This window comes from Mustela nigripes, chromosome 1 (assembly GCF_022355385.1).
Source record: "Mustela nigripes isolate SB6536 chromosome 1, MUSNIG.SB6536, whole genome shotgun sequence".
Taxonomy (NCBI): Eukaryota; Metazoa; Chordata; class Mammalia; order Carnivora; family Mustelidae; genus Mustela; species Mustela nigripes.
Window position 1 is genome coordinate 152933270 of NC_081557.1, and position 26874 is coordinate 152960143.

The following is a 26874-nucleotide window of genomic DNA, read 5'->3' on the forward strand; positions in this document are numbered from 1 at the left end:
ATGACATGGATGGAACTAGAGGGTGTTATGCTAAGCAAAATAAGTCAATCAGAGAAAGACAATTAGCATATGATGTCCCTGATATGAGGAATTTGAGAGGTGGGGGAGGGGGGGAATGAAACAAGATGGGATCAGGAAGGAGACAAACCATAAGTGAATCTTAATCTCAGGAAACAAACTGAGGGTTGCTGGGGGTGGGGGGTAGGGATAGGGTGGTTGGGTTATGGACATTGGGAAGAGTATGTGCTATGCTGAGTGCTATGAAATGTATAAGACTGCTGATTCACAAATCTGTACCCCTGGGGTAAATAATACATTATATGTTAATAAAAAAAATAAAATGCCCACCTTTTGAAAACCTACCCACAGAAATGATAGTTTTTAAGTTTTGGCATTCTAAGGGATTCTTAACTTTTTTCCAATGGCCATCTGAGATCTCAGGCAGATTTCCCATTAGGTGATTAAAAAATTAAAAAGATGTGCAACAAAGGGATAAACCCATGTTCACTTTTCAACACATGCATTCAAACGAAAACATATCTATGGCCGCAAAATGCTTATTTCAGAAATAAAGTCGCAGTTGTGCCTGCATTTGCATTTGAGCCACAGATTCTATGACCTGCCTCTCTCTGTCTGTGTTTCCCTCTAAGGAGCATCTCTGAGACTGGGTTTAATGTTTCACATTCTCATGGGAATGCTAGTCAAAAGAAGAAAGACCACTTTTCCTCAATAGTTGGCATCTGTGGCCTTAATCTTACATGAATCTAAGAGCATATAAGGAAAATTTTAAAGGATGGTATTAATGAGGACCAACTGTCTTTATGGAAAATGACACTGGAAAGAGCCATCTGTGGTGAGCACGTAAACGCTGGTTTCTCAATCTGGTGCCATAGGAGACGTGAAATAAAATACCGATTAGGCAGAATTCTAGGAGGGATAACCCAAGTCTAGACTTACTTTTCATCTCTGACATTTAGGAATTATTGTGGCATTGCCAGAACACTAGATTAACTATTTAGGTTGTTCAATAAGTTCTAGAGGGCGCCTGGGTGGCTCAGTGGGTTAAGCCACTGCCTTCGGCTCAGGTCATGATCTCAGGGTCCTGGGATGGAGTCCCGCATCGGGCTCTCTGCTCAGCGGGGGGCCTGCTTCCCTTCTTCTCTCTCTGCTTGCCTCTCTGCCTACTTGTGATTTCTCTCTGTCAAATAAATAAATAAAATCTTAAAAAAAAATTAAGTTCTAGAAAGGGCTACACATATTCAACAGTAAACAATGACATCACACTGTAAACAAGGGAAAGGGCTTTAAAAATGGAAAACTGATCTTTTCACAGTCCGTCACTAATAATCAAACATCTATTTCCTTCCATGAAAGAAACGCATGTTTTTCAGAGTTGAAGCATCACCCCAATCTTGTGGAGTGATGTCCTGTTTTTCTCCTTTGGGGCAGTTGTAAAAGAAAGGTGACATGGAGAGCTCAGGCTGGATTTAACTCACTGCCTAAATTTAGCTCCTAGCTGAACGTATGATGACAACCACGATTATTAATAGTGAATGCTTACGGGGTGGCGGCAGTGGGCTGGGTGCTGACTGGCATCTGCACATGGCTGACACATGTAAGAATAGGACCTGGCACATGCAAGTGGGATTTGAGATTTGTTTCCCCATGATTCATCCACTGCCATGGGAGCTGTCCACCAACATACCGAGGCAAACTGAGTTCAGCACGGGTTTAGCCACTTGGCTAAATCAGCCGCTTGGAATTTATGAGTTAATGTTATGGCGTCTATCCACAAAGGTTGCTCTTTACCCTTTGATCTCATAAAGGAGCACAGGCGTAAAAGGGAGGAACTGAGAGCACCGCTCTGGGAGGCTGGCAAGGCAATCTTCTTTAAAGTCACGTTCAATGGCGCGATGAGTAAGTGCTTGCTGCGAGCAGAGGAAAAGAGCAGAGAAGGATGCAACAAGAAGGAGACTAAAGCAACGCTTATCATGGGGGAGGCTGTGCTCTGAAAACAGGTACCTGGTGTCAGGGAAAAAATGCCAGCTGGCCGCCTGGGTCCCAAAGAAGGAAACTAAAGGAGTGGGGAAAAAGAGATGAAAGAAGAGAGAGGCTCGGCAGCTGTGAAGTCAGAAGGAGGAAGCATTCTCCTCCTATTACCTGGTGAGGCTGAAGAAGTTGACAGAACAAAAACTGAAGAGAGGGGACAGGATGAATCCACAGCACTGGCAGGGAGCGGCGGGGAGGTGGCGATTCATTTCCAGCAATTTTATGCCAAATTGTACACAAGTGTGTGTTTTTCTAAGAAGAGAGTCCACAGCTTTTAGATGCTTAACCTCTTGGATTATAGAATTCCAAGAGGGGTAGGGACTGCCGCTGTTACTGACTTGTAGCTCCTAGCCCAGTACACGTGCAGGGCAGGACTCACTAGATGCTACTAACTCCATCAGTGCATTAGGACGATGTCCAATAAAGATTAGGAATCACTGGGTTAGAGGGACAGTTCTATATATAACTCTTATTTCAAGGGTCAGAATTCAAGAACAGGCTGAAAAAAGCTTTAAATCTTGCCCAAGGGAAAAACTGATAAAAATACTGAAAGTGGAGTTGGAGGCATCTGGACGTAGATTATATACACATATGTGAATGAAAAATGGGGTTGAGCACACCGAATGAAAGCCAGAGTTGGGAACAGGGAAATCACATGGGTCAGCACGGTGATGCTCTCAGAGAACGAGGAAGACAGGAAATAACCAGAATTTTAAGATACAGACAGCATAAAAGAGTTAGATATTTTTTTGCCATGGTTTACTTAAAATGAGACAAAACTCAGAAAACAAATGGGGTTTAATAACTCACACTGAGTCTATCTTAATTTGAAAATTAATGAGATAAATCTCAGTGACAGATCCACTAAATTTATTGTTTATTTATTTCAATCACTTAAAAATGCATAAAAACATGGAAGATCACAGCTTTTTGTTTTGTTTTATGGATAATCTAAAAGGAAATCTCCACCATACTGAAGTTTCTCTTTGCAAGCAAAATAAAGGAATTTAAAAGCAAAAAGAATATGATTTCTCAAGGAATCTTTACATTTCAGCACTTGCCTTTCTGACCAAGCACAGTCTGTCAATCTCATTATCCCGTATCGACAGGCTAATAGTGCTTCACGTTTGCTCTCAGGAAGGTACGGAGAGCCCCATTACAATCACAATTTTGTCAGCTACTCACCTCAAAATGCTGGGTATGTCTGCCGTCTTTTTCATCTTCTTTACTATAAACATCAGCAACAACAACAAAATATCATAAAATGTCAGTTTTTGAACAATGCTTTTCATCCAGTGAAATTATGATTTCATTTACTTTAAAAAAAAGTAGGCTGAATGTCTCTAAATTAAATTCTTGTAAAATTAAAAAACAAAAGAGAATAAAAAGTCAAAATAAAACAAAACTAGAAACACAACCATGAGTAGGGTTATTTGTCTTGAACAGCACCACGGCAGATTTTCTATTCTAAGCATTTTCCTTGCTATAAAATACTATTGGTAAACATACAGACCTTTAATTCTTTCTAGTTCTTGAAATGCACATTGCATTAAGTGAGAAAAAAAAGCAAGCTATTCATGCTCTTAATAAGCAATGTGAAGAGAAAACACTAAAATTACCTTTCATCAGACATCAGTTCAACATTGTCAGGTCCAGCCCTCTCATGAGAAGGTGTGGAATTGAGGCTTTCCATATTCTGTAATAAAACAAATCATGGTTACCCAATAGGAATGGTAAAAAAGAAGCAATAGCAGATCCTCATCCTCCTTTATTTAAAATAGAAAAATCAGATAATATACAGATATGAATGAATTCTAGTTCTCATATTTCTATCTTTGTTAAAACTAGTAAAATCAGGAAAGTTTCATATGTGCTGTTTGCATAGAATTGGATGGTGAATTTTATCATTCCTTTAATGAAGATATCTGATACCATTGTGGAAACCATCGTTGTATCCTATAATGTCCTTGTTAGGTATCATCCAAATCTTACAGCTAAACATAGCAAAACCCAGACTGTCAGAACATTAGGGTAAAATTAGAATTAGAACTGAGGAATCTGACCTTGAATCCTCTCTGAAACCAATGGAACATTCATTGCTCATTTAACATATTTTCAGGATAAACTGCTAATATAATGTGGGATAACATATAGCTTGTACCCAAACTGCTCATTATCCATGAATAGAAATGGTGTTAACATAAGAACCTTTCTTTCTGTGATATTTAACATTAGTCCTTGTGTTATTTGCTAGGATGGAAAAAATATAAACAGGAAATTTACTTTGAATAGTGTGTATTTCAGGCTCACCAAGAGATCTTAACATTTATCAGGAGGCAAACCTGTAAGGTTTTTTTGACATGGCCAATGCTTTCTGAATATAATTCAGGTGACTGAGCACAGCATAAGTAAGCCAACCCCATGAAGGAATATTACAAAAAAGTAAACAAGAGCTCATTTATATTCAGTAAACTAAAAAAAAAAAAAAAAAAAAGCTGCCTTAGAGATCTGAACCCAATTCTCACTTAACTCAAAGATTCATACCTGCTTTAAAAGGACATTAAGTACAACCAACCTATTCTATGTCATCAGAATGACACATATAGAAGCAACATGTGTTCATCTACATATTTATAACCTCCCATTGTGAAAAACCTTTTACAAAGTAAATCTGATTAAGGTTCACAATATTCCTGTGAAGTTGACATATATAAAAATCCTCACAAAATAAACACATAATTAGAGTAGAAAACTAATCTTTGGCTTGGTAGATGAATGAATTGTTTTCCATTTATGTTGGTTTGGCTAACTGATCTGGAATTCTGGAAGTTTAAAACCCTGGGCTCCAACAGACAGTAGAAACAAAGGGAGACAGAGCACAGCATCATAGAATGGTGCCTCTGGAGTTGGATGTTGGGTTTGAATCCTACCTCTATCATTTACCAACTGTATGAACCTATATGACCCTCAGTGTCCACATCTGGAAACTGGAGATGGTAAAATAAACATAATTACATAGGTGACCTTGAAGATTAAAGGAAATAATGCACGTAAAGAACATGAATAATACCTGGTACATTTAAAGGATATTTTACTACTATTTCTCCAGATAAGGCGATGCTCCAGATAGCGTCTGTGTCTGCCATTACTAAACATCAATTTACACACTTAGATAATTTACACAGTTCATTTTAGAATGGATCTGAGAAATAAAAATTATGACATTTAATTTTATTTACATTTTTATAACTCTAAAGTTTGAGTTAGAAGAGGCCTCTCTGAATGGCCCTCCTTAAACCGGCATAATTGCTCTTATTACCTGAATGTGATCTTCCTGATAAAGGGGGTTATGGCTATGACAAAGTATCTGTGTTTGTTCTCACTGGTGATCTTCAATAGATTATCAAAAACTTTACTGTAAGATCTAGTGCAATAGCATTAGTTTTTTTCTAAAGCTCTGAAACCTGAATTCCTAGGGAAGCATAACCCTCTACCCTCAGATCGTTTTAAAACAGTGTCAATGAAATACATAATTAATTATACGCAAATGACTACTTCAGAATAAATAAAAATCTTCACCTTGAGGCTAGGAAATATTCAGAAAGAGGGAAGAGAAAGTAAACCACAGTAGTATTATATAAACTAAGATATTTCAGTAAAATTTTTTCCCTATACAAAAAGAACCAAGATATAAATGCTTATAGGTTCTGAGAATTATAGAAAAAAGACAGTTATGTTATACAGTGGAAGACTTTGCAAAAAGCAGTTGTAAAATGTGAGAAAGTCTGGCTGATGTCCAGGGTTAAAACTAGTAAGCAGTAACTTGGACTTCCTCCCCCACCCACTTATTTATTTATTTATTTATTTTATTATTATTATTTTTTTAAATTTATTTAGTCAGAGAGAGAGAGCGAGAGCGAGCACAGGCAGACAGAGTGGAAGGCAGAGTCAGAGGGAGAAGCAGGCTCCCCGTGGAGCAAGGAGCCCGATGTGGGACTCGATCCCAGGACGCCGGGATCATGACCTGAGCCGAAGGCAGCTGCTTAACCAACTGAGCCACCCAGGCGTCCCTCCCCCACCCACTTTTTAAAAAAATGTTTGATCCCTATGTTTAAGAATTCCCCAAGGATCTGTTTTCTATGGATGTAATAGACAAAGGATGACTTTCAATATTGTTCCATATTCCTCTCTAAGGCTTTACAGTAATTCCAATTTTCATGTTGTCCACACATTGGAGACTACTGAATATTCATAAGCTGCTCTCACTAACGCGGTAGGCAAGCACACAGTGTTCCTTCGCTAAGGCAGTTGTCCCTATACCTTTTGGACACAGGAACATGTCAATAACGTGTTACAACTGTCAGCCTATCTCATTTTTCTCCGGAATGAAACAAGGGTAGTAAAGGTCTCTGAATACAGTAACAGAAGTACCATTCATTTCCACTAGGGGAAAACAAGTGATAAATTCTAACTTCCATTCTTTGCCTAAAGTTTAGGGAGGGAAGATTAAGACAAAGAGATCAGCAACTCCCCCCACTTCACTGAGATGGGAGAAGGGAAAAATGGAATGCACAGGTCAAAAGAACAGCTGAAACGCAGAGGCTTCCACTTTATGGGAAGTATGCTACTGGACTCTCAAATGTTCTGCAGCTGTAATAGTACTTGTCTTAGTGGAAAACACAGACTCAATGTCTTTTGGAAGTTTCGAACTGTTTTATGTCCCAAACACTTCTCTAGGTGTGGTAAAACAGTAGCTTATTAATGTTTGCATTTATGAAAGGTTAAAGTAATAAAACTTATAAAAATGTGTTATTGCATTGATTTTTACTTTAACTGATCTTCTAAACTCAGGATCTTTTTAATAGGTAATTTTAAGAAATAGCAAAGAACAGATTATGACTTTTTAAGAATAATTTAATGTAACTGCTTCTTGAATTGCATGGAAAAAGAAAACAGATAAAGCTTGCTTTATTTAAGTCTTACCAGTGACTTTCAAAACACACAGATGTGCTATGACAGAATTTATTTGGACAGTTTTTGGGTGTCAGAAGGAACTGAATTTTAAGAACCACCCTCCTCAACTATAAAAATAACCTCAAATCTAAAAAGAGCAAAATCCTTGAAAAAATTAGCTTTAGACTGTGGAATTTATTTTCAATTGTTCCCCGTGGCCCCCTCTCTATTGAGGCATTGAAAGCTGGGCTCAAAACCTGTTTGACCACTGAAGCCCTTGAAAACACTTGGAGCAAAAACAAATTTGTCTTCTAAAACCGTAAAATGCTGACAAAGCCTTTATAGAGGACACTGAAAAAAAAAATGTTTTCCCTCCATATACAAACAGCTCAGTCTGAAGGCTCAGAGAACACTGCTAGTCAAAACAGGTTCATTATTCTAACCTTGAGCTCTAAGAGAAGGAGAATATTTGATACACTCTCATTACAAAGGTGTAATGTGCATATGAGTTTCTTTTTATACCTTTTCATACATTTTATGTTTTACTGCTTAAAACAACTGTGTAACTTAATCCATATTTGAAAAGAACTACTGATACGATACAAGGATGCGGATAAAAGAGCTTGCTAGCTATCCACTGAAATCTATCTTCCTTCCACAGAAATGAAGTAGCCACATGCCCAGTAGCAATGCTTTCGCCAGTCTCTCTGGCGGTGAGATATGGCCATGTGACTAACTCTTCAACAGGATGCACAATGCAATATGTGTGTCTTCTAGGTCTGGCCAAACAAGCTACCCCAGCAGGCACATTCCTCAACACTCACACTCTCCTTCTGTGAGTGGGACAGGAGATAAAACCACCATCATTCATTGGAAGTTGCTTGAAGTTGACAGGGAGGAACATGGCCTGGCACAGAGCAAGTCTTCTACTTCTCTCTCTGGCCCTCAACTTCTATTTTAGCTTGTTACGGGAGAAGGAACATTTACTGTGTTCAAGACATTGTGTTTTGGGGCTTCTTGTTATACAAGTTACCCTAAAAACTATGGCAACCATTCATGTGCTCCTTTTTTTCCCCACACATTTTTTGGATGAGTGCTGAACTCTGCTGGGCACTGGGGAAAGTGAAGCAGACAATGGTTCTTCTCATCGTGACTTCTGTGTTTTGGTTACTGCTCCAACTGTAGTTTGCTACACTGTTAATATTATCTTTATTTCTAAGGTAGGTTCTTTCTGAATGATAACGCTAAACATTAATTGGCCAAACATAAAATTCAAAGTGGTCAGCATATTCTTTCCCTATTCAATACGATGCAAAGGAAAGAAATTCTAGATGTATGTATAAAATGTGGTGAGCTTAAAAAGCTAGAAGAGTATTTATTTTAAGAGGTAGGTTGTGGTTAGAACATAGGGACAGACCTTTGGTGTAATGTAAACCACAGAGTTGGGCAAACCATTCAACTTTCTGATGAAACAATCTGTAGATCAAAGTAAGTTACAATCAAACTCCTCCACCCTTCCTCCAGGCTCCATCCCATATCAATTACTCAGGAACATTGATCCTGCAATGGATCCCCTTCTCTTATACATCATTCCCTCCTCTTTTGGTTTATCTTGCCATATCACTGTGGTTTTTTTTTTTTTTTTTTTAAGATTTTATTTATTTATTTGAGAGAAAGAGAACATGAGTGTGTGTTGCGGGGCAGAGGGAGGGAGAGGGAGAAACGAATCCCCACTGAGCAGGGAACCTGACACAGGGCTTGAACCCAGGACCCTGAGATCGGGACCTGAGTCAAAGGCAGATGCTTAACTGCTGAGCCACCCAGGTGCCCCCATGTCACTGTCTTTAAAACCCCTCTCTTGATCTTGCCTTATCTTCAGCTGCTGCTGAAGTGCACCCCTAAAGTGCCAAACCTGTTGAAAAAACTTTCCATACCTGCAGTACCCAATTCATTTCTCTCAATTCTTTCTTGTACCTGTTTAACTAGATGTTTTCCTCTCTCTTCCTCCCAAATCTACTATCAAGGTAGATGTGGTGCGCTATAAACGTATGAAATTACAATTCACTTACTATTCCCATTTCTCTCTTCTGATGTGCTCTTAACTGACATCTAATAAGGCTCTTGCCCACATGTTTGCACTGAATTTTGCTATTTGCTCCTTCTTAATCTTTTCTGCTTATACCTTCTTATCTGCCTACCCACTCAATGTCGGTATGTCCCAACACACTGTCATAGCTCAGACCAGCCCAAGGCTTTAAATGCCACCTGGTGCCAAAGACTTCCAAACTTATTTCATCTCTCCCTTGAACTCCGGATTCACGTATCTAACTGCCTACTTGATTTTCTACTAATAAACATCTTGAGCTCAACATATTTGAATGGAACTTTAATTTTTCCCCGCGAATCTGCCCCTCCAGTAGTTTTTTCCATCCTTCCAGCTAGCTTTTCCAAAGGCGACTCTGAGACCTTTGGGAAAGCCAGCTGAGACACCCCCCTCTTTCTTCACACCCACATCCAATTTATTAGAAAATCCTCTTGTTTCTACTTTAAAATACACCCAGGTCTGACCTTAACCACCTCCACAGCCATCATCCTGGCCTAAATCGATATCATCTCCTGCTTAGATTATGTCAATTATTGTGCTTTAGTGTTTGCTCGTCCCTTAACACCTCTGGGCTGTTCTCCCCCGTCCTCCCGGGCTATTCTTAACACAGTTGCTAGAGTAATTCTTTCAAAAAGTACATCAGAAAATGATTTTCTTCTCTCTGGTCCTCTATGCCTCCTCATCTCACTCAAGGTAAATCCCAAAGACCTAAAAATGGCTACAAAGGCTAAAGGGATCAGTACCCTCGCTACATCTCTGGACTCATGTCTTAAAATCACCCTCAACTCTGCTCTAACCAGAGCAGCCACTTGCTTATCCTCAGCAGGCTAAGCCTGCTGCCTCCTCTGCCTCGGAAGCTTCTACCCAAAGCTCCGGACAGCTGACCCCCTCACCTCGTTTACGTCCCTGCACAATCTCAGCGAGGCCTGACCCGAGTATCCTCTGCATAACATCAATCCTACACCTCCCACCACTTCCTGTCTTCTCTGCCTGCTCCATTTCTCTCCACAGCGTGTGTCACGATCTGAGGATTTTCTTGGTTCTTATTTGATCCTATAAAGAATGTAAACCTCATGATGGCTGAGGGTGTGTCCATTTTGATAACCAATGTGTCCTTGGTTCCTAAAAGAGAGCTCGTCATACAGTTAGTTATAATTGAAGGAATGAATAATTTTAAATCAGTGGCCCACAATGTTGGGCTTTTTGACATTATATTGATACCATCCAGAGAGTCACCTCAGATAATTTTTGACAGGAAGTCTTGCTGAGTTGTAGAGGATTGAAAACAAAGGCTGAAAATTGCTGCATTAGGTAGAGGGCTGTTTCGCCGAGGTAAGGTAGCGCGGGGCTGGGAGTGGGGGCAGGTGTGCAGACGTGCTGTTCTAGGGCAGTTATAACAAGGGCCTCAGAGATGTGACAGCAATACAAAGGGACCAGGGGAACCTTCATAACATTTTTAAAGCAGAGTCAACTAAAGTTGACAACAGACTGAAAAGGTGGAGGACACCTCAAGGACTGGGAGCAAGTCCAGGAAATGACTTAGTAAAGGGCTGAGAAAATGATGGTGCGATGAGATCAGATGGCTTTCCTGGTGAAAAAGAGATTAAGGAGGGACAATGAGTTTGGTTTCAGCACGTTGACTTTCTCTAAGAGAGGGGGGCAGGGGCAGAGGGAGAGGGAGAAAATCTCCAGCGGACTCCCCACTGAGCACAGAGCCTGACATGGGGCTCGGTCTCACAACCCCAAGATCATGACCTGAGCCGAAACCAAGAGTTGGGCACTTAACCGACTGAGACATCCAGATGCCCCTAAATAGATGTTGTTTATAAATAACAGAGCTATTAGACTATGTTTTTGTTTTTTTATATAATGCATGTAATGCTTATTATAGAATTAGTGTCAGATGGAGAATGTTTGGAGAACAGAGGAAGGAGTAACAGTTGCTTCTAATACCACTACTTCCACCATCATACAATCACTTTAGCACATTTCCTTGCAGTCTTTTTTCCTGGGAATGAAGATTTTTATATGTAATTTATATATACACACATATACCTATATAATGTATACACACATATATGTATACATGTAGGAATGCGTACACTGTGTATATTGCTTTATAATCTACTTTTAATATTGAGGGATGATATAGGGGAACCCCACCTCCACCACTTATGTGTGACCTTGGAGAAGTTCTTTACTCTCCTCTGCCTTATTCTCCTCACGTTTAGAATGAGAGTTATAATAAAAATAAATCCACCTTCTGGATTATTGGGAGGATTAAAATTGATAATAAATATAAAACCCTTAAAATATAACTTGTCAATGGTTTTTATTTTATTACAAAGTCTTCAGAATCCTAATTTTATTGAATTGACACACAAATGTTGCTTAACTTATCTCACACTTTTGAACATTTAAATTGTTTTTAATTTTCCATAATTATAGAAAGGCTTGTGGTGAGCAAATTAATACATGGTCTTTGCATATTTAAGTAGAACCAAGTGGTATAAGTACGATTACTGGATAATATGCATGACTGACTTGGGACTTTTGATTCAAGCTATTAAATTGTGCCCAGGAGAGAAAGCTTTTAGCGATGAAGCTTTTTCCTAGGCCAACAGAAATGAGCCAATGAAGGGGAAGCCAATGAAAAGGAGAAGTGAGAGAGCGCATGTATATGTTTGCACACATGCATGGGTGTGGGGTGGAGAGATGGATGTAGAAGGTAGAATTTACAAAGATACCCCTTCATTTTAGAGGTTAACCTTAGACATCAGAAAAACCATGTTACTATTTGAGCAGGTAAGAAAAAAATAATGAGTAGAGTTCTGGAGACATTTTGAAGCAGGAGTGAGGGAAGTTCCTGAAACACAAGCTGTATATGTTAGTTCATCCAAATAAATCAGGAGATAAGGTTTTCCTCTGAGAATGACTGATGGGCACAGGCATAAGCCAAGAGTTTAAAAAGGGAAGAAAAGTTTGGGACTGTGGCAATAATTAGAGATACGACAGAACACTCTAATGTCACTTACTACCCTCGATTTTTAAGCTCTGAATTATCTGTAGTCTCTTGGTCTCTGCTGGTCATGACAGTCTAGAGAGGCGAAAGTACAAGGGGGAACATGCCCAGACGGTTCCCACTTTAGAGATGCCAAATCTGTAAGATGCTTTTTTTGGTCTACAGCATATTCTCCTGTGTTGTATTGTGGGCTGGTGTGATCAGTGTGAAATTATTAGTCACTGTGTTCAGTTACTCTCCTCTCACTTTCTCTGGAAAATGGCTTTTGCTCCCATCTCTTCATCCAAACTGCTTTTATTAAGTGACTTCCAGTTTGCTAATCCCAATGGTCAAACTCTCAGTCTTCTGCTCGAGCCATCATCTGACCTTTTTGCCCCCGAGACACTCTGTTCACTTGGCTACCAAGGCACTAAACTCACTTTCTCTGTCTTCTACTTTGCTGATCTCGTAAATCTCCTTCCCTGGTACCTTCTCATTTCCCCGTCTTCCAAATGTTGGTGTGTCTCAGGGCTCACAGTCCCTGAGTCAACTTCTCTTTCCAGTCTAAACTCATTCCCTTGGTCATCTCACCGAGTATACTGGCTTTAAATATCCTCTATCTGCTGATGATTCCCACATTGTATCTGTAGCCAGGATTTCCCCCCCTAAACTCTTGGCCCAGAAATCCACTGGCTTTCTTGATATGCCCTCTTGGATATCTAATGGGCAGCTTAATCTTATGTCCAAACTGAACCCAACCTTCTGTCTTCTCTATCTCAGTTAAACTTGTAACACAAATCTAGTTGCTCAGGCCAAAACCCCTGGAGTTATCTTTGACTCCCTGATTACTTTCACACCACACAGGTAATGTCAGGAAACTCTTGTCAATTCTCCTTTCAAAACACATGCAGAATCTTTACTATGTCATGACAACTGCAATGTACCCCTCCAGAAGGAGTTTAGTCAGTGTGAACAGTGCCCCCTCGGGAAGTGCATCGTACAGCCTGCAAGGAAATGGATGTTGACTCTGGTATCACCTTAGTTCAAACCATCATCATTTCAAATCTAGTTTATTGCAATAGCTGCTTAACTGGGTTCCCTGTTTCTGCCCCTGCGTGCTTACTGTCTATGCTCAACAAAGTAGGTAAACAAATTTCAGTAAGCCAGATCACTGTTCTACCTAGAACCCTCAAATGGATTCTCATCTCACCCAGAATGAAGGCAGAGTTCTCACAATGATCTATGAGGCACTACTTCATCTGCCCATCCTCTCCTATTACCTCTTTAATTTTGCTTACTCTCTTCCAATCACAATTGGGTCTTTGTGGTTTCTTGAATGTTCCAGAAATGTGACTGTCTCAGGGCCTTTGAACCTACTATCATAGTATAGCTTGCTTCCTTACTTTCTCTAAATCTTTACACTCAAATGTCAAATTCTTAGAAGGTCCTTCCCAGACCACTCTATTTCAAATTCCACCTCCAGCCCCCTCATGATTCCTATTCCTATTTTCTGATTTAGGTTTCTTCCTAGCAGTTATCAATCTCTAATATATTTTGTGTTTTACTTACTTATTCTTGATTATTGTCTGTTAATACATCTAGTAGGATGTAAACTCCATGAGGAGAGCTACCTCTGCCGATTTTTCTCACTTCTTTATCTCCAGGACCTGAAATATTTCTTGGCACATAAAGGCATATAATTACGTATTATTATTCCCCTCACCCCCCCACCGGCTGACCCAACTATAGAAATAAATGTTTAGTCAGGGTGTAAAGAACTTGAAATGGAGTAAGAAAAGGTGTTGGGGAGAGTTGGGAAAAGTAAAATTAGGACGTTAAACATAAAGGACAAGTTAAGATGCACCAACTTAACTTTTAAGGTGTAGTCTAAATACTTGTTATGTTCCCTGGCTCTTTGCTTTGTGGTTAGCTGTGAAGATTAGGTTTAAAAATTTATGGAATATGACAGTTAGAAAAGCTCTTAGAGAACACCCTCACTTTAGATGAGGAAGTTTTTCTCCTGAGTTGTGCTGGCAGGTTTTTCAATTATTCATTGCAACAAAGACATGGTCCACTTGGCTCACTTACGTTAATAGGTGACATTCACAATCCTGGAATGAGGAAACTGGCAACTAAGGTGGGGGCAAATCCTTTCATGTAAAAAGACTGGATAGTAGAAGGCTCTCCCACCCAAACATTTTTAAACAAAGAATATGTCCACAGTTTTATGGACACATATTCTAAGGAATAAATGTACTTTTTCACTTTTATTAGCTATTTCTATCTATTTAATTTAAGATGCCATTCCTGGTGGGAAAGAAAATATTAATGGATTAAGTCATGTAAAAAGGGATTGAAATAGAGAAGCACATCTTTCCAAAGAAGTCATCTGTTGGATTTTTAGTTGTAATCGCTTTGGCAGATAAGCAAATTGTGAGCCAAATAAACTGCTAATGAAATTAGCACCATTTATTTTATTTAAAAATTTACTTTTCCCCTCAATAAGAATTATGTTAATGTTAAAAATATTTAATGCGTGCAATGGTTCCAAACCTTACATTCCTTATTTGGAGTGTATCAGACTTGGGCCTGCAGTGGGTGATTGCTTCTGTCTCTGTTAGCTGGTTACTTTACTTCTAGAAACAGAATATCAAGACAGTTGGAGGAAAAGGGGCATCTGGGTGGCTCAGTAGGTTAAGTGTCTGACTTCAGCTCAGGTCATGATCCCAGGGCCCTGGGATCGAGCCCTGCAATGGGCTGCCTACTCAGTAGGGTGCCCATTTCTCCTTCTCCCTCTGCCTGCCACTCTCCCTGCTTGTGCTCTCTCTCTCTCTCAAACAAACAAACAAACAAACAAATAAATCTTTTTTTAAAAAAGGACATTTAGAGGGAAAAAAGAAATTAACATGTTTCCCTGGATTTGCATTTATGTAGATTTTATTAGGGCAAAACTGGGAATCTTCTCCAAGCATATTCTGAAATTGACAATGGAAAACAGATGGCTTATAAGTTTACTAAATGTATAGAAAACCCAACATGGAGCTAAAAGCTTGTCAGAGATAAACTAGATCAGAGTATTTATACATTGAACATTAAGAATGGGCACTACCTATTTTTATTATGGGGATTCCAGGTCATGTTCTGTTATAAATTTTATCTACAGTTTTTGTTGTTGTTAATTTTTTTTAAAACTAAAGGAACTAAGAAGACAGGCTTTGGTTCTCATTTCTCAGAGAAAGTGAAGAATATACAGAAAAGGATAATGTATACTAATATTTAAACTGAATAAATATTTACTGTCAGAAACTACTTGTAATAACTTATACAGCAAATCAATGATCCAGGGTTCAGAAGTGAGGTAACTCTATAAGAGGTTGACCTTTTTTGTTTTTCTTTCTGATTAATTTGGAAGAAAATACTTTGCAGAGTATAGATCTGAGCTAAATTTCTGACTACAGAGATTTCTGTACACAAAGGGAGTTGATCCTTTTTCCCCGTGTAGTTTTCTTTCACCAGGCTTAAGTTCATTATTATTATTATTATTTTTTTACATAACTATATTTAAAGGATGAATAGAGTGGGAGAAAATAAAAAATGCTTTAATGACAATATTCCAAAAATACAATTTAAAAATTCTCAAAAGAATGAGATAAAAATCCTTTGAGTAACATGGAAAATCAAAGTGTGCTGTCTCTTTTTCTTTTGGCAGAATATAATCTTTCTCAGCTTTGATTTTTGTATTTGTTAAAAAGAAATACAAGTGTGTATACTTAGTAGCTTTGAGGTCTTCACAACTCATATCCTACAGTTCTCAGAAACTCACGATTGAAATTATTATTTTTTTTACAAAGCAAGAAAAAGAGATGTGGTATTTCCTAATTGGTTACAAGTAAAAATTTTATAGAATTTTTACTTACCACAAGACCATCTTGGTTTTCACTGAGTTCAGAAAGTTTGGAACTGGATTTCTGACGTTTAGGTTTGCCCCGTTCTCCAATGTAACCAGAAGTATTTTCATACAATTTTTCCACTTCCTGAGCATTCAAAATACAATCTTCAAGGCTATTGAACCCAGATGGAATATTTTCTTTGTTGACAAGTCCCCTTCAATTAAAAAAAAAAAAGCTTAATTTTAAAAGGTAAAAGGGACATTTTAATGACACTGTCACTGCATCACATGGGAAAGCAGGAGAGTGCCCAGAAATTCCAGTTTCCCTCTTTGATAAAAATCTGAGCACTGTGCTACTCCTGAGACCACTTGGTGCCAAATAAATCACATTACAAGAGAAATTATTCCTAGAGGCAAACTGGCAAGGACTCTGTTTCTACCAATGAACAACTTTTGAGGTTGTACCCAAAGTAATTTATATTCAAACAAGGAGAACAGTGCAATCTTACAAAAAATTTCCTATTATTAACAGATTATACACACACACACACACACACACACACACTCTTTAAAGATTTATTAATTTATCTGAGAGAGAGAACTCGCATGTACATGGGGGCAAGGGCAGAGGGAGAGAGAGAATCTCAAGCAGACTCCCTATTGAGTGGAGAGCTTGACACAGGACTCCATTTCATTACCCTGAGACCATGACCTGAGCTGAAATCAAGAGTTGAATGCTTAACTGACTGAGCCACCCAGGATCCCTGCTACACACACATTTTATAATACAATGTGTGGAGAAAAATCTGAAAAGGAAATATGATGTCTTTTTTTCCTTGAATGGAAAAAACTGTTTTCCCAAATGATAAAGACAATTTAGCACAGTAGAAAAGCATTAATAACAAACTCTTGACTGCATCTGATAATCTTGATAGAAACAGTGTAAGTTAATAAAAACTGTGGAATATAAAGCATTTTAACTGAAGTATGGATTTGTCATGTCCCAGTACAAGGAATTTTAGGATGTAAACTAACTGGAGGTCCTTCATGACTTAGTGTTTTTTTTTTTTTTAAAGTTTTCATTTATTTGTTTTGCAGGGGGGGGGTGGGGGGGGGGGAGAGAGAGAGAGAGCACAAGCAGCAGGAGCAGCAGGCAAAGGGAGTCGAAGTGGGTCTTGATCCCAGGACCCTGGGATCATGACCTGAGCCGAAGGCAGTGGCTTAACCAACTGAGTCACCCAGTGCCCCGTTCATGACTTAGATTTAGAAGCAGATGTGAATGTCATAACTACAGAATTTAATCACTTAATATTCTTGAAATTGCTCTGAGTATTTTAAACATTTCCTTAAGGAGTTTTCATAAAGTTAAATTACTTAGCAAACTGTTTGTTTTTTTACTACATCAAAGGACAAATTAAGCCATCAGGGTAGCATAATGGCATGCCCAGGTATAACTGAGTAAGGTCTCTCCCTTATGGTAGGACTGAGTGAAGGTAACACCCTAACCACCTATAGCTATATTTTGAAATAAATGAGCTCTAAAGAGCAAAGCAGATGACTATATTTTACCATCGGTTCAACCATATACAAAAATGAAATACCATGTTAAATATTTATTCTGCCATCTAAATTCACATCCTATCTTAGACGGGCTTATCATGGAGGCAAAACTATGAAATAAATATGATCCTAATATTTTCAAAGTTATAATATCTTTGGTGATTTTTAGCACTCCATATTCAATTTAGTCTTATTTTATATACTTTAAATGTAAGTATATGTACTTAGTGAAATTATAGAAAAGATTTATGCAACAAATATTAGAAATACCCCAAGTATAAAATCACAAAAGGACAAGGAAGAGCAGACAGGGACTAATACGTACTCGTGCAGACACTCTTCAAGACACCTTTCTATGGATGGCTGGATGAATTTGGTCTCAAGTTCAAAATTAATTGTTCTACTATATAAATTCTATGTATCACTCTTCATACTTCTAACCCCTGTGGTATACATCCCATTAAAATATTTTTCATGGGGAGGGTTTATGTTTGAAAGCAATTATGACAGTATTGTGTTTCCCCCCGAATTCCTCTGCTGAAGCCCTTACCATCTGTTAATGTGATTGTTTTTGGAGACAGAGCTTTTCCAGAGGTAATTAGGCTCAATGAGGCCATAAGGTGGGTGCTCTAATCCAATTTAGCCTCTCACTTTTATCTAGAGTTTCTTCCCCATCTCTACAGACACACTTAATGTTCTGGCTATACTCAACTATTTACCATTCCCCTAATACAGCACTGTTTTGTTTGTTTGTTTGTTTGTTTTTTCCTTTTTCTTTTTTCTTTTTTTACTTTGAAGTTGGAATTTAGTATAGTATTTATATAACAAATATGTACAAATTTCCAGTTTATTGTATTTTGGACAGCTGAAACCATTTTCTTTTCACCTAACTACCCTTTGCTTTTAAGAAAAATACTTAATATAAATTTTTCACACATACAGAGGGGACACTATCACAATGAATTTCAATATACCCATCACCAAGAGTCATCATTTCCATGCACCTGCCAGATGGCGAGTTTTTTAATAAATAAACTGAACCCCTCTGCATAACGAATATATTGCTTAAACTCTGATATCTTTATGATAGCAAATAATAAGCCTGATCAATCATTTGCACTAAAATGAAATATTTATAGTCTTAGTCTATCTCCTGTACTTATTTCAAAACTCTGCTCTGATGACTTTAGTACAGACTTCATTGACCTTAATCTTACTCTGAAATGTGGTTATCATTGGCTTCAAGGATATATATTTTTTACTTGGTTGCAGCTTTAAGTTGTTAGGAGGCACAGTAATAGACAAAAATACAACAAATTTCTAATTTTTAAAAACTCTTTTGAACCATTCCATACAGTTAACAGTTTTGACTAGAATAAAGCCTAGCTTAGAATAAAGCCTACCTTTTAAGCAAAGCCTGATGAAAATCTTAGATCAATGAATCAATTATATGTAGGTATATACTAGGAAAAAACATACTTACAATAGGCTATAATAATGATTCTCAAATTCTGCACAATCAGTGATATATCATTATATCTCCTGAGGACATACTGGAGAGGACCTTCATGGGGACAAAAATAGTAAGGTCTGGAGCCCTGAGATAAGGGCCATCTACCCCCCCCCCCCCCCAGACCTGGTGAGCTCAGAGAGGCAATTCAGTGTGGACTGGGAGTTGAAGAGAAAGGACTTTCAAGGTGTGTTAATTACCTAGCGTGTCAGATCAGGAAGACAACATATGCCTAGGAGGCTGAGGCCAACAGGGAGCATAGGAAGGGAACTTCTGAGTGTCCAGACCACGCACCAAGGAAAAAGTAACAGTGAGACTATAAGTTACCATGGCCACACACGGTTTGCAGCCCGAGATTTACTCACTCAGTGTCCAACTCTTGTCTGACCATAGTGAGTGACCAGCATGAGCAGTGAAAAGAAGAATGGGAAGAAAAAAAAAAGAAGAAAAGAGAAGAAAAAACAAGGGGAAGGTTAGAGTTTCTCAGATTGTTAGATTAGTTGGTTTCTAATGTTCTTTGTCTCCTTTTGTTCTCCTGATATTGATAGTAGAATATGATCAAGAGAACTTAGAATAGAAACATACCTGGACATGGGAAACTCTGAATTCTGCAGGAAAGGTACTCTATGTTCCATATTTTTCTGCTGCCTGTTCATTTGGACCTTACCCCACTGTGCTGTTCCCTGTTGCCGCCATGCACCCACCATCAACAGTACCACCGTCTGCTCAGTTCTCTCTCTTGTGCTTACTACCACTTTCAACCTCTGCTTGCTATCCCTCTGTCCAAACAAAGAGGGTGGAAAGCATGATGTCGTGACACACTAAGGATATTTTAAAAATACAATGTGTTGCCACATACTATTTGGCAAAAAATGAGACAGAGGATAAGAACAGTATTAAATAATTTGTACTTGCTGTGTAGCACAATATAGGCAGTACATGGGCTAATTATACTCCTAAACATTTTCTGTAAAGCTTAGTCAGGAGCTAATTTTAAATGTAAACACCTCCTGTGTTATAATTTTTCTATTTTCTGAAGGTAATATTATAGCACTCCCTCCTATCCAACAGCCCCAAGGCAATTTTTTTTTTAAAGTGCTGCTTAGATCACTTAAAAAGTCAGTGGTCTATATCATTGATACTGCTTTATTTCTAAAATCACATTTGCTAGCATGTCACTTAAACAACTTCATGATATGCAACATGGTGTTTGTTTATACCACTTATCTTTGGCGTCTTTCTTTAAGCACAAAGAAGTTTCCTCTCCCCCCACAGCCCTAAGATTTTTGATGTGCATTATGAATCCAGGTGAAAAGGAATGAGGGGGACTAGGATCTGATTTACTCTTTGACATTTCATCAGGAGTTCAAAACAATAGCTTTATAGAGACTAAATGCTATAGTAGATAAAAACAAACTTAAAACTTTCAGGAAAAAATACATGAATGTAACTTTATTTTCTTTGACATTTAAATGATGACTACTGAAAAATACAGAAGATTAACTCTTTATTTGTATTTTATCAAATCCTCTAATGGAGACTAAAGTTACTTATGATACTATTCTTGAAATTCACACTGTGGGAAAGCTTAAAATTAGTCATTATGATAATAAAGAACTTGAGCATTTCTTCTTCTGATTAAACTTAAGCTCTACCATTCTGACATTGAAGTGTAGTCAACTATTAGAGTATTACGGTGATATTCTAGTATTGCACCAGGCCAATATAGTAGGGAAATCTGTTGATTTCACAAGTTAGTTTAACAACCAAATGAAAGTTGTCTAATAAGGAAAAAATCAGCCTATGATGGCTGGGGCCAGGGTGCAGTCAGCTGGGTACCTGACTCTTGGTTTCTGCTCCTGTCAGAATCTCTGCTCAGCAAGAAGTCATCTTGGGCTTCTCTCTTCCTTTACCCCCCACTCCCACCTGCAACACACGCGCACACATGCTCTCTCTCGCTCAAATAAATAAATCTTAAAACAAAAACAAAAACAAAAAAACAAAACCACCTCTGGACAGGCATGTGGGAGTTTTTTCCTCCAGTGGTTCAGCATCCTTCTAAAGAAGATATCCATGAGGAAGCCCTGAAATGTATTAAATCAGAGGTGGCTTCCTACAACACACATCTAGACAACACAAAACATCCAGACCCAACTGAAATGTTCATTTAGTCCCTTACACGTTTCCAAATGTTAGTAAAGTTCAGAATAGTCGAAAGGAAATTTTATAGTTTCAACCTGAATACTGAAATGGGAATGGCTATAACATAGTGACTAATTCAGGTGTGTATTTTTAAAAGGAGAGGAGAAAATGCAAATAAAGCTCTAATGCCAACTCACACATCTCTGCCACGTCGGACTTCATCCTGCTCTTTGGACTGGCGGCGGCGCTGTCTGGCAGACAGGGCCGGAGATGCTGATGACGTTCCCGATTCTGAATCCTCTGAACTTTGGCCTCCAGAGCTGTTAACATCAAAAAGATGCTGTTCTACTGCCGACCGGATGGTTCTTTCCAAGAGTCTAATGAAAGCAGAACACAGAGTCCATCAGGCAGTCAAATTTATCAGTGATTGCCTTTTAAAACTTATATCCATAATTTTGGAATATCAGCATTTCCTACGACAGATCTACCACAGCTTCATGAACAAAGACAGCATATGAGACATCTCGAAATATCTGCATCGTGTGTTAAAAATAAAACCCCAAACCTGACAAATTCTACCAGTTTGATCACTGTGTTTCTCATCTTCGTAGGTCCAGGATGACTGAAATGCTCACAGCAAGCCTAACAACATTTATCAGAGGCATTCAGGAAATAAGGGTCACTTAATATGAGGCAGAATGAGGAAATACTTTTTCCTCATAGAATAATAATAGACCTATTCTTACAAAGGTGAGTTCCGTCAGATTTCATACCAGCTCTGCAGAGGAAGACAGTATAGTTTACAAAGCAAACTGGCACAAATGATTTTATGATGCCTATTATCTATTTAGAATCCCTTTAAGATAGAATTATACAGGCAATAATGCTATTAAAATGGAAGACCTCCCCAGAACAATTACTACTTAGAACAAAAAATCTTTTTAAACCTCCATGCAATTAAACTGTGATGTAAATAATTGAAGCTGTATTCATACAAACATGTGCCACTAATATGTGTTACTGAAGATGGCAGGGTAGATTTACTTCATCTAACATGAGGAAATACTTAAGCACAGGGGCTGAAAAGAGTACATGGTGAGTTAGATAAGGTATCCTTTTTAAAGCTATATAATCTTTTAATGTGTCTAAGCCTTCTTTTAAAAAAAAATTTATTTAATTTTATTTTTTTTTAGTGTTCCAAAATTCATTGTTTATGCACACTCAGTGTTCAATGCAAAATGTGCCCTCCATTCTTTTATCACCACACTATTCAATTTTGGATAAGCTGGCATGGAAAATTCTAAACATATACTCCTCAAATCATAATTTTCTGCACTTGAAAAAAGGATCACATCCAAACTCATCAAACTGTACACACATTAAGTATGTGTAGTTCCTTACATATTAATTTGACTTCAATAAGGGTATTAAAATTTTTAAAAAGAACCACATATTTATTTTTTAAATGTTCAGATGGATTTTGAAAAATTTAAGATACTTAGATTTTCCAAATGTAGGTTAATAACAGACACATGGTAATCTCATTAAAACTACTTGAAGACAATGAACAAATATGGTCTAACTTGGACATTACAACTTTTATATTTAGGGGGTCCTGGGTGGTATGGCCAGTGGAGTGCCCAACTCTTGGTTTTGGCTCACATTGTGATCTCACGGTTGTGAGATTGAGCCCCAAGTCCTGCTCTGTGTTCAGCACAGGGTCTGCTTAAGACTTTCTCTCCCTCTCCCTCTGGCCCTTAGCCTCCGAAAAATGAATGAATGAATGAATCCTTAAAAAAGGAGAGTTTTTATATTTAGAACTCCACATCCCAATGATTCAAGATTCCCTAATAGTGGTCTATAGGAATGTGAGTGAATTAACATATACAAACAAACCCCACACCTTTTCCAAACTATACAGACAGATAAGAGGTAAAAGCTATTAGGAAATACACAAGCAGGAACATATATATTATGCCTCAGTATAATTCTGGAATCTCTTTAAAATTCACAGAGCTAAGAGAGGTTGGTCCAGCTCTCTCATTGCTTCCTCACCTAACAAAGAAGAAGAAAAACTCCCAATTCATCCTATTAGATCCAAATTCACCCTACTTAGTGCTTCTTTAAATTATTCTCTCTTCTACATTATCACACCTTTTCTCCACTTCCTCTTGATCCCTGTTGATGGAAGATGCCCTAAAAAGGTCCATTTACATCTCACAAGGAAGAAAGAGAGGTGGGTGTGATGGAATATCTTTGAGCAAGAAACTATTCACGAACCTTTATCTAGTGCCTAATATAACCAGGCACTTTCCTAGGTGTTAGGGATACAGCCATGAAAATGACAAACAAGGTCCCCATGTTTATAGAGCTTCCTTTGCTATGAGGCAGACAGGTAATAAATGAATCATGAACTTTCAGATAGTGATAAATTCTCTCCAAAATGATGCAGGGAATTGGAGAAGAACTGTGGGTAGTCAGGGATGGCTTCTTGGAGGAGAGGACACTTGAACAAAAAGTAAATGGTAAGAAAATGAATGGCCAGGCTGAGAAACAGTGCAAGAGCTCTGGGGCAAATATAAGGTTGGCCTATTCCAGAAACAGAATGTCACGTGGCTGAAGCCTAAGGAGCAATGTAGTCAGAGAGGGAGGCAGGGGCAGGTAACTGGAGCTTAGGTTTTAGTGTACACGCAGCTGGTAGCCTTAGGAAGGAAGAGACATGTGACAGGCATCATCAGTAGGGCACTGTCCCTGCCCTATGGAAAAAGGACTTGTTGCCATCATTGATTTGCTTTTGATTCTGTGTCCCTTTTAGATGGTAAAGTCCCTGAAGGCAGAGCCAGAGGCTTACTTGACATTACACACCTAAAGCTACCCTTGGCGTATCACAGTTATTCAACAAATGTAGGCTGATTAAAAATAAGAAGTAAAGACATTGTACTGCTTTAACCTTTAATGGCATCCTCCGCTGAAAGAGATCTCTCCAGACACGTATTTTGTAAACAGTAATGGACTCTGTCATTATTTTGACTGAAACAAAAATCTTGTATGTTCAAATTGTTAGGCTGTCTCTAGTCACACATCCACACAGAAGCTCAAGCAGGAGCCCTTCTTTAGTCCTCTTCTCTCAGTGGTTTTACAGATCATCATAGGTTGCTTATGGTATTCATTGTCCAATACTATACACCATTAGAGTAGCTTTGTTTCTGTTTGCTAAGTGGGAAAGGAAAACCCAAGTAACTTACTCTCCAGTTGCTGAAACATTGCTGACTTGGGATACATGCGTGCTGTGGGAAAGAAGCACAAAGAAAGTCAGATTAGACAGAGGATGAGACTGTGCACCAAACATCTGAAGGGGCTTCCAGACTGAAAGTATTAGCTAGACTCTCAGTGACCCACGCACAATGTTTAACCCACCTACCGACAGACGCTGACTTTCACTTGTTTCTGGAATTGGAGAATGCTAAGTGTTTATTCCTGAGTCAGTACTGAGTGTTTACTCCTGAACAGTGTCCCCCCTCCCCTTCCAATTTAAAGACATCCATGATGGACTGTTTCAAAGCGACCTTGAAAAACCATCTCTACTCCCCCTACTGGCCCTTGAGCTCCTTCAGCGTCTTTTCATTTACTCAAAATATTACTACAATGCCACTGACTGTCTTCTGCTACCAACTCTACCCATTCCCTGTTCTCCCGAGCCCAAATCTGTTCCCTCCTCCTCCACTCCCTCCAGACCTGCAGCCAGAAGAAACTTTCTAAAACTGCTCAGAACAGGTAGAAAGCAGCAGGAACCACAGGGGACAGGGAACAAGCAAGCAACTCTAGCTTCTTTCCTTTTTTAAATGTATCATTAAAAAATATTTTATTTATTTGAGAGAGAGAACATAAGCAGGGGAAGGGTGGAGGGAGAAGCCGACTCCCCACTGAGCAGGAAGCCTGACCTGGGGTTGATCCCAGGACCCTGAGATCATGACCTGACCGGAGGGCAGACACTTATCTGACTGAGCCACTAAGGTGCCCCTACACAACTATTTCTAAGCCACCTTTCTTCCTGAGTTCCTCGAGATGGAAGAATGCTTCAAGCTCTATGTTTCATCTCAACACCTAATTTATGGCCCCTTTATTGGACACTTATAAATTTCCTCTACTTTTCTGTTTCCTCCCAAACCTGAATTCCTTCAAAAGCATTACAAAGTATTCAGCCTAAAGCGAAATAGTGAAACTATAGAACACTCTATGATAAGCACTCTTGCCTGCCCCCTGTGTTCATATAACCACAATGAGGTTGAGTTCAGCAGCAATTTCAGCTGCATCAATATCAAGATTTTCTCACGGTCTGCCCTCCAGTGCTTAGTCAACTTCTAAATCAAGATTCAAAAGTCTGTTCAAACAAAAAATCTTCCATGCTTGTCACACTATAGGTTTCCCTAATAGATACAACGGTTTCCTTTGCTCCACCTTCTTTGTAGAAAACACTTGAAGAAAGCGACAGGGGTTAATGACTGATGCTGATGGCTGCCTCCCAATCACCCCAAACAGCCTTGTATCTACCATGCAATTTTGAACATAAGAACATATTTAGTTTTGTCTTTTTTAAATCTATCTGCTGGGTTTTTCTTCCACGTACATGGGTATTTCATCTCTTTCCACCCAGAATCTAAGTGCTTCAAGGGAAAGTATGCTATTTCTCTTTTTCTTTCATTATACTCTCTACTGTTATCACCACTATCACCACTGTCAGACCCAGCCTACCACTCACTATACAAGAGGTGATCAGCAGACACTCACTTTTCAGCCCAGAGAATTTCCTTAAAAAAGAGCTGTAGCTCTTTGTTCCGGCCACAAACCACAGCCAAATCCCAGAAGAGACACAGAAAATAATGCTACTGTTCACAAGGGAAAGTGATGAGAAAAACCTTTATAAATGAAAGCAAATGAAAAAATAAATGCATTCTAATACTGAGTACTTAACTATGTTTCAGACACTGTGTCGAGTATTTTGTACATATATTTTCCTGTTTGCTGTTTACAATAACCCATTTGGGTAGGTACTATTGTTTTCTCAATTTTCAGTTGAAGAGTTTAGAGGTTAAGTAACTTGCCCACAGTGACAGAGCCAAGTAGATGAGCTGGAATTTGAACCAAGAACGTTTTAGCTCAGAGTCTAAGCTCTTAATCACTATACTAGCCATTCAATCCATTACTCAGTAGAAGAAAAACTCACTAGAATCATCTTTGTAGATGGAGGCCTGGACTTAGGTATTTTACTTTGCTTTTAATCACAACCATTTTTCTCATCTGCCTCACAATGCCTGTTATTCACAGTGGTTCCCAGATTACACAACCAATAATATATCCTTTGCTCTTCTCTGTCCTTAACTGGAACAGGCAGTCCCTGCTTTTGATGCTTTGTGGCTCACCCTCTGTAAAGTCAACACTGTGTAATTAACTTCTGTATTTTACTTCTCAATGTAGTCACACAGCCTCAGTTTGGGGAGCAGGGCCCATTGGGAATGATGGCTCTGGGGGGACACAGAAGAGGGGAACACGTTGATCTGATAGATGCTAAAAATATTCCAAAGGCAAAGAAGTATAAGCAGTCAATTAGTCCTCCGTGCTGTCTCAGAATGAGTAGATGTACACCTTTTCTCCCTTCTTTACACACT

The 26874-nt window shown here is 38.7% G+C and overlaps 1 protein-coding gene across 11 annotated transcripts in view; it reads right to left on the minus strand.

Annotated features, from left to right (window-relative positions):
- Positions 1-26874, minus strand: part of FAM13A (family with sequence similarity 13 member A) — a 362150-nt gene that overhangs the window by 42803 nt on the left and 292473 nt on the right. For 8 of the 11 annotated variants that reach the window (XM_059375944.1, XM_059375935.1, XM_059375895.1 and 5 more), the window contains 6 exons: positions 24454-24495; positions 21406-21585; positions 19432-19449; positions 16025-16211; positions 3669-3745; positions 3235-3277 (listed from right to left, as the gene is read on the minus strand). In XM_059375944.1, coding sequence (XP_059231927.1) covers positions 3235-3277; positions 3669-3745; positions 16025-16211; positions 19432-19449; positions 21406-21585; positions 24454-24495 — 547 coding nt within the window. The remainder of the gene's footprint in view (positions 1-3234; positions 3278-3668; positions 3746-16024; positions 16212-19431; positions 19450-21405; positions 21586-24453; positions 24496-26874) is intronic. The other 3 variants (XM_059375924.1, XM_059375913.1, XM_059375869.1) reach the window with 1 other exon arrangement.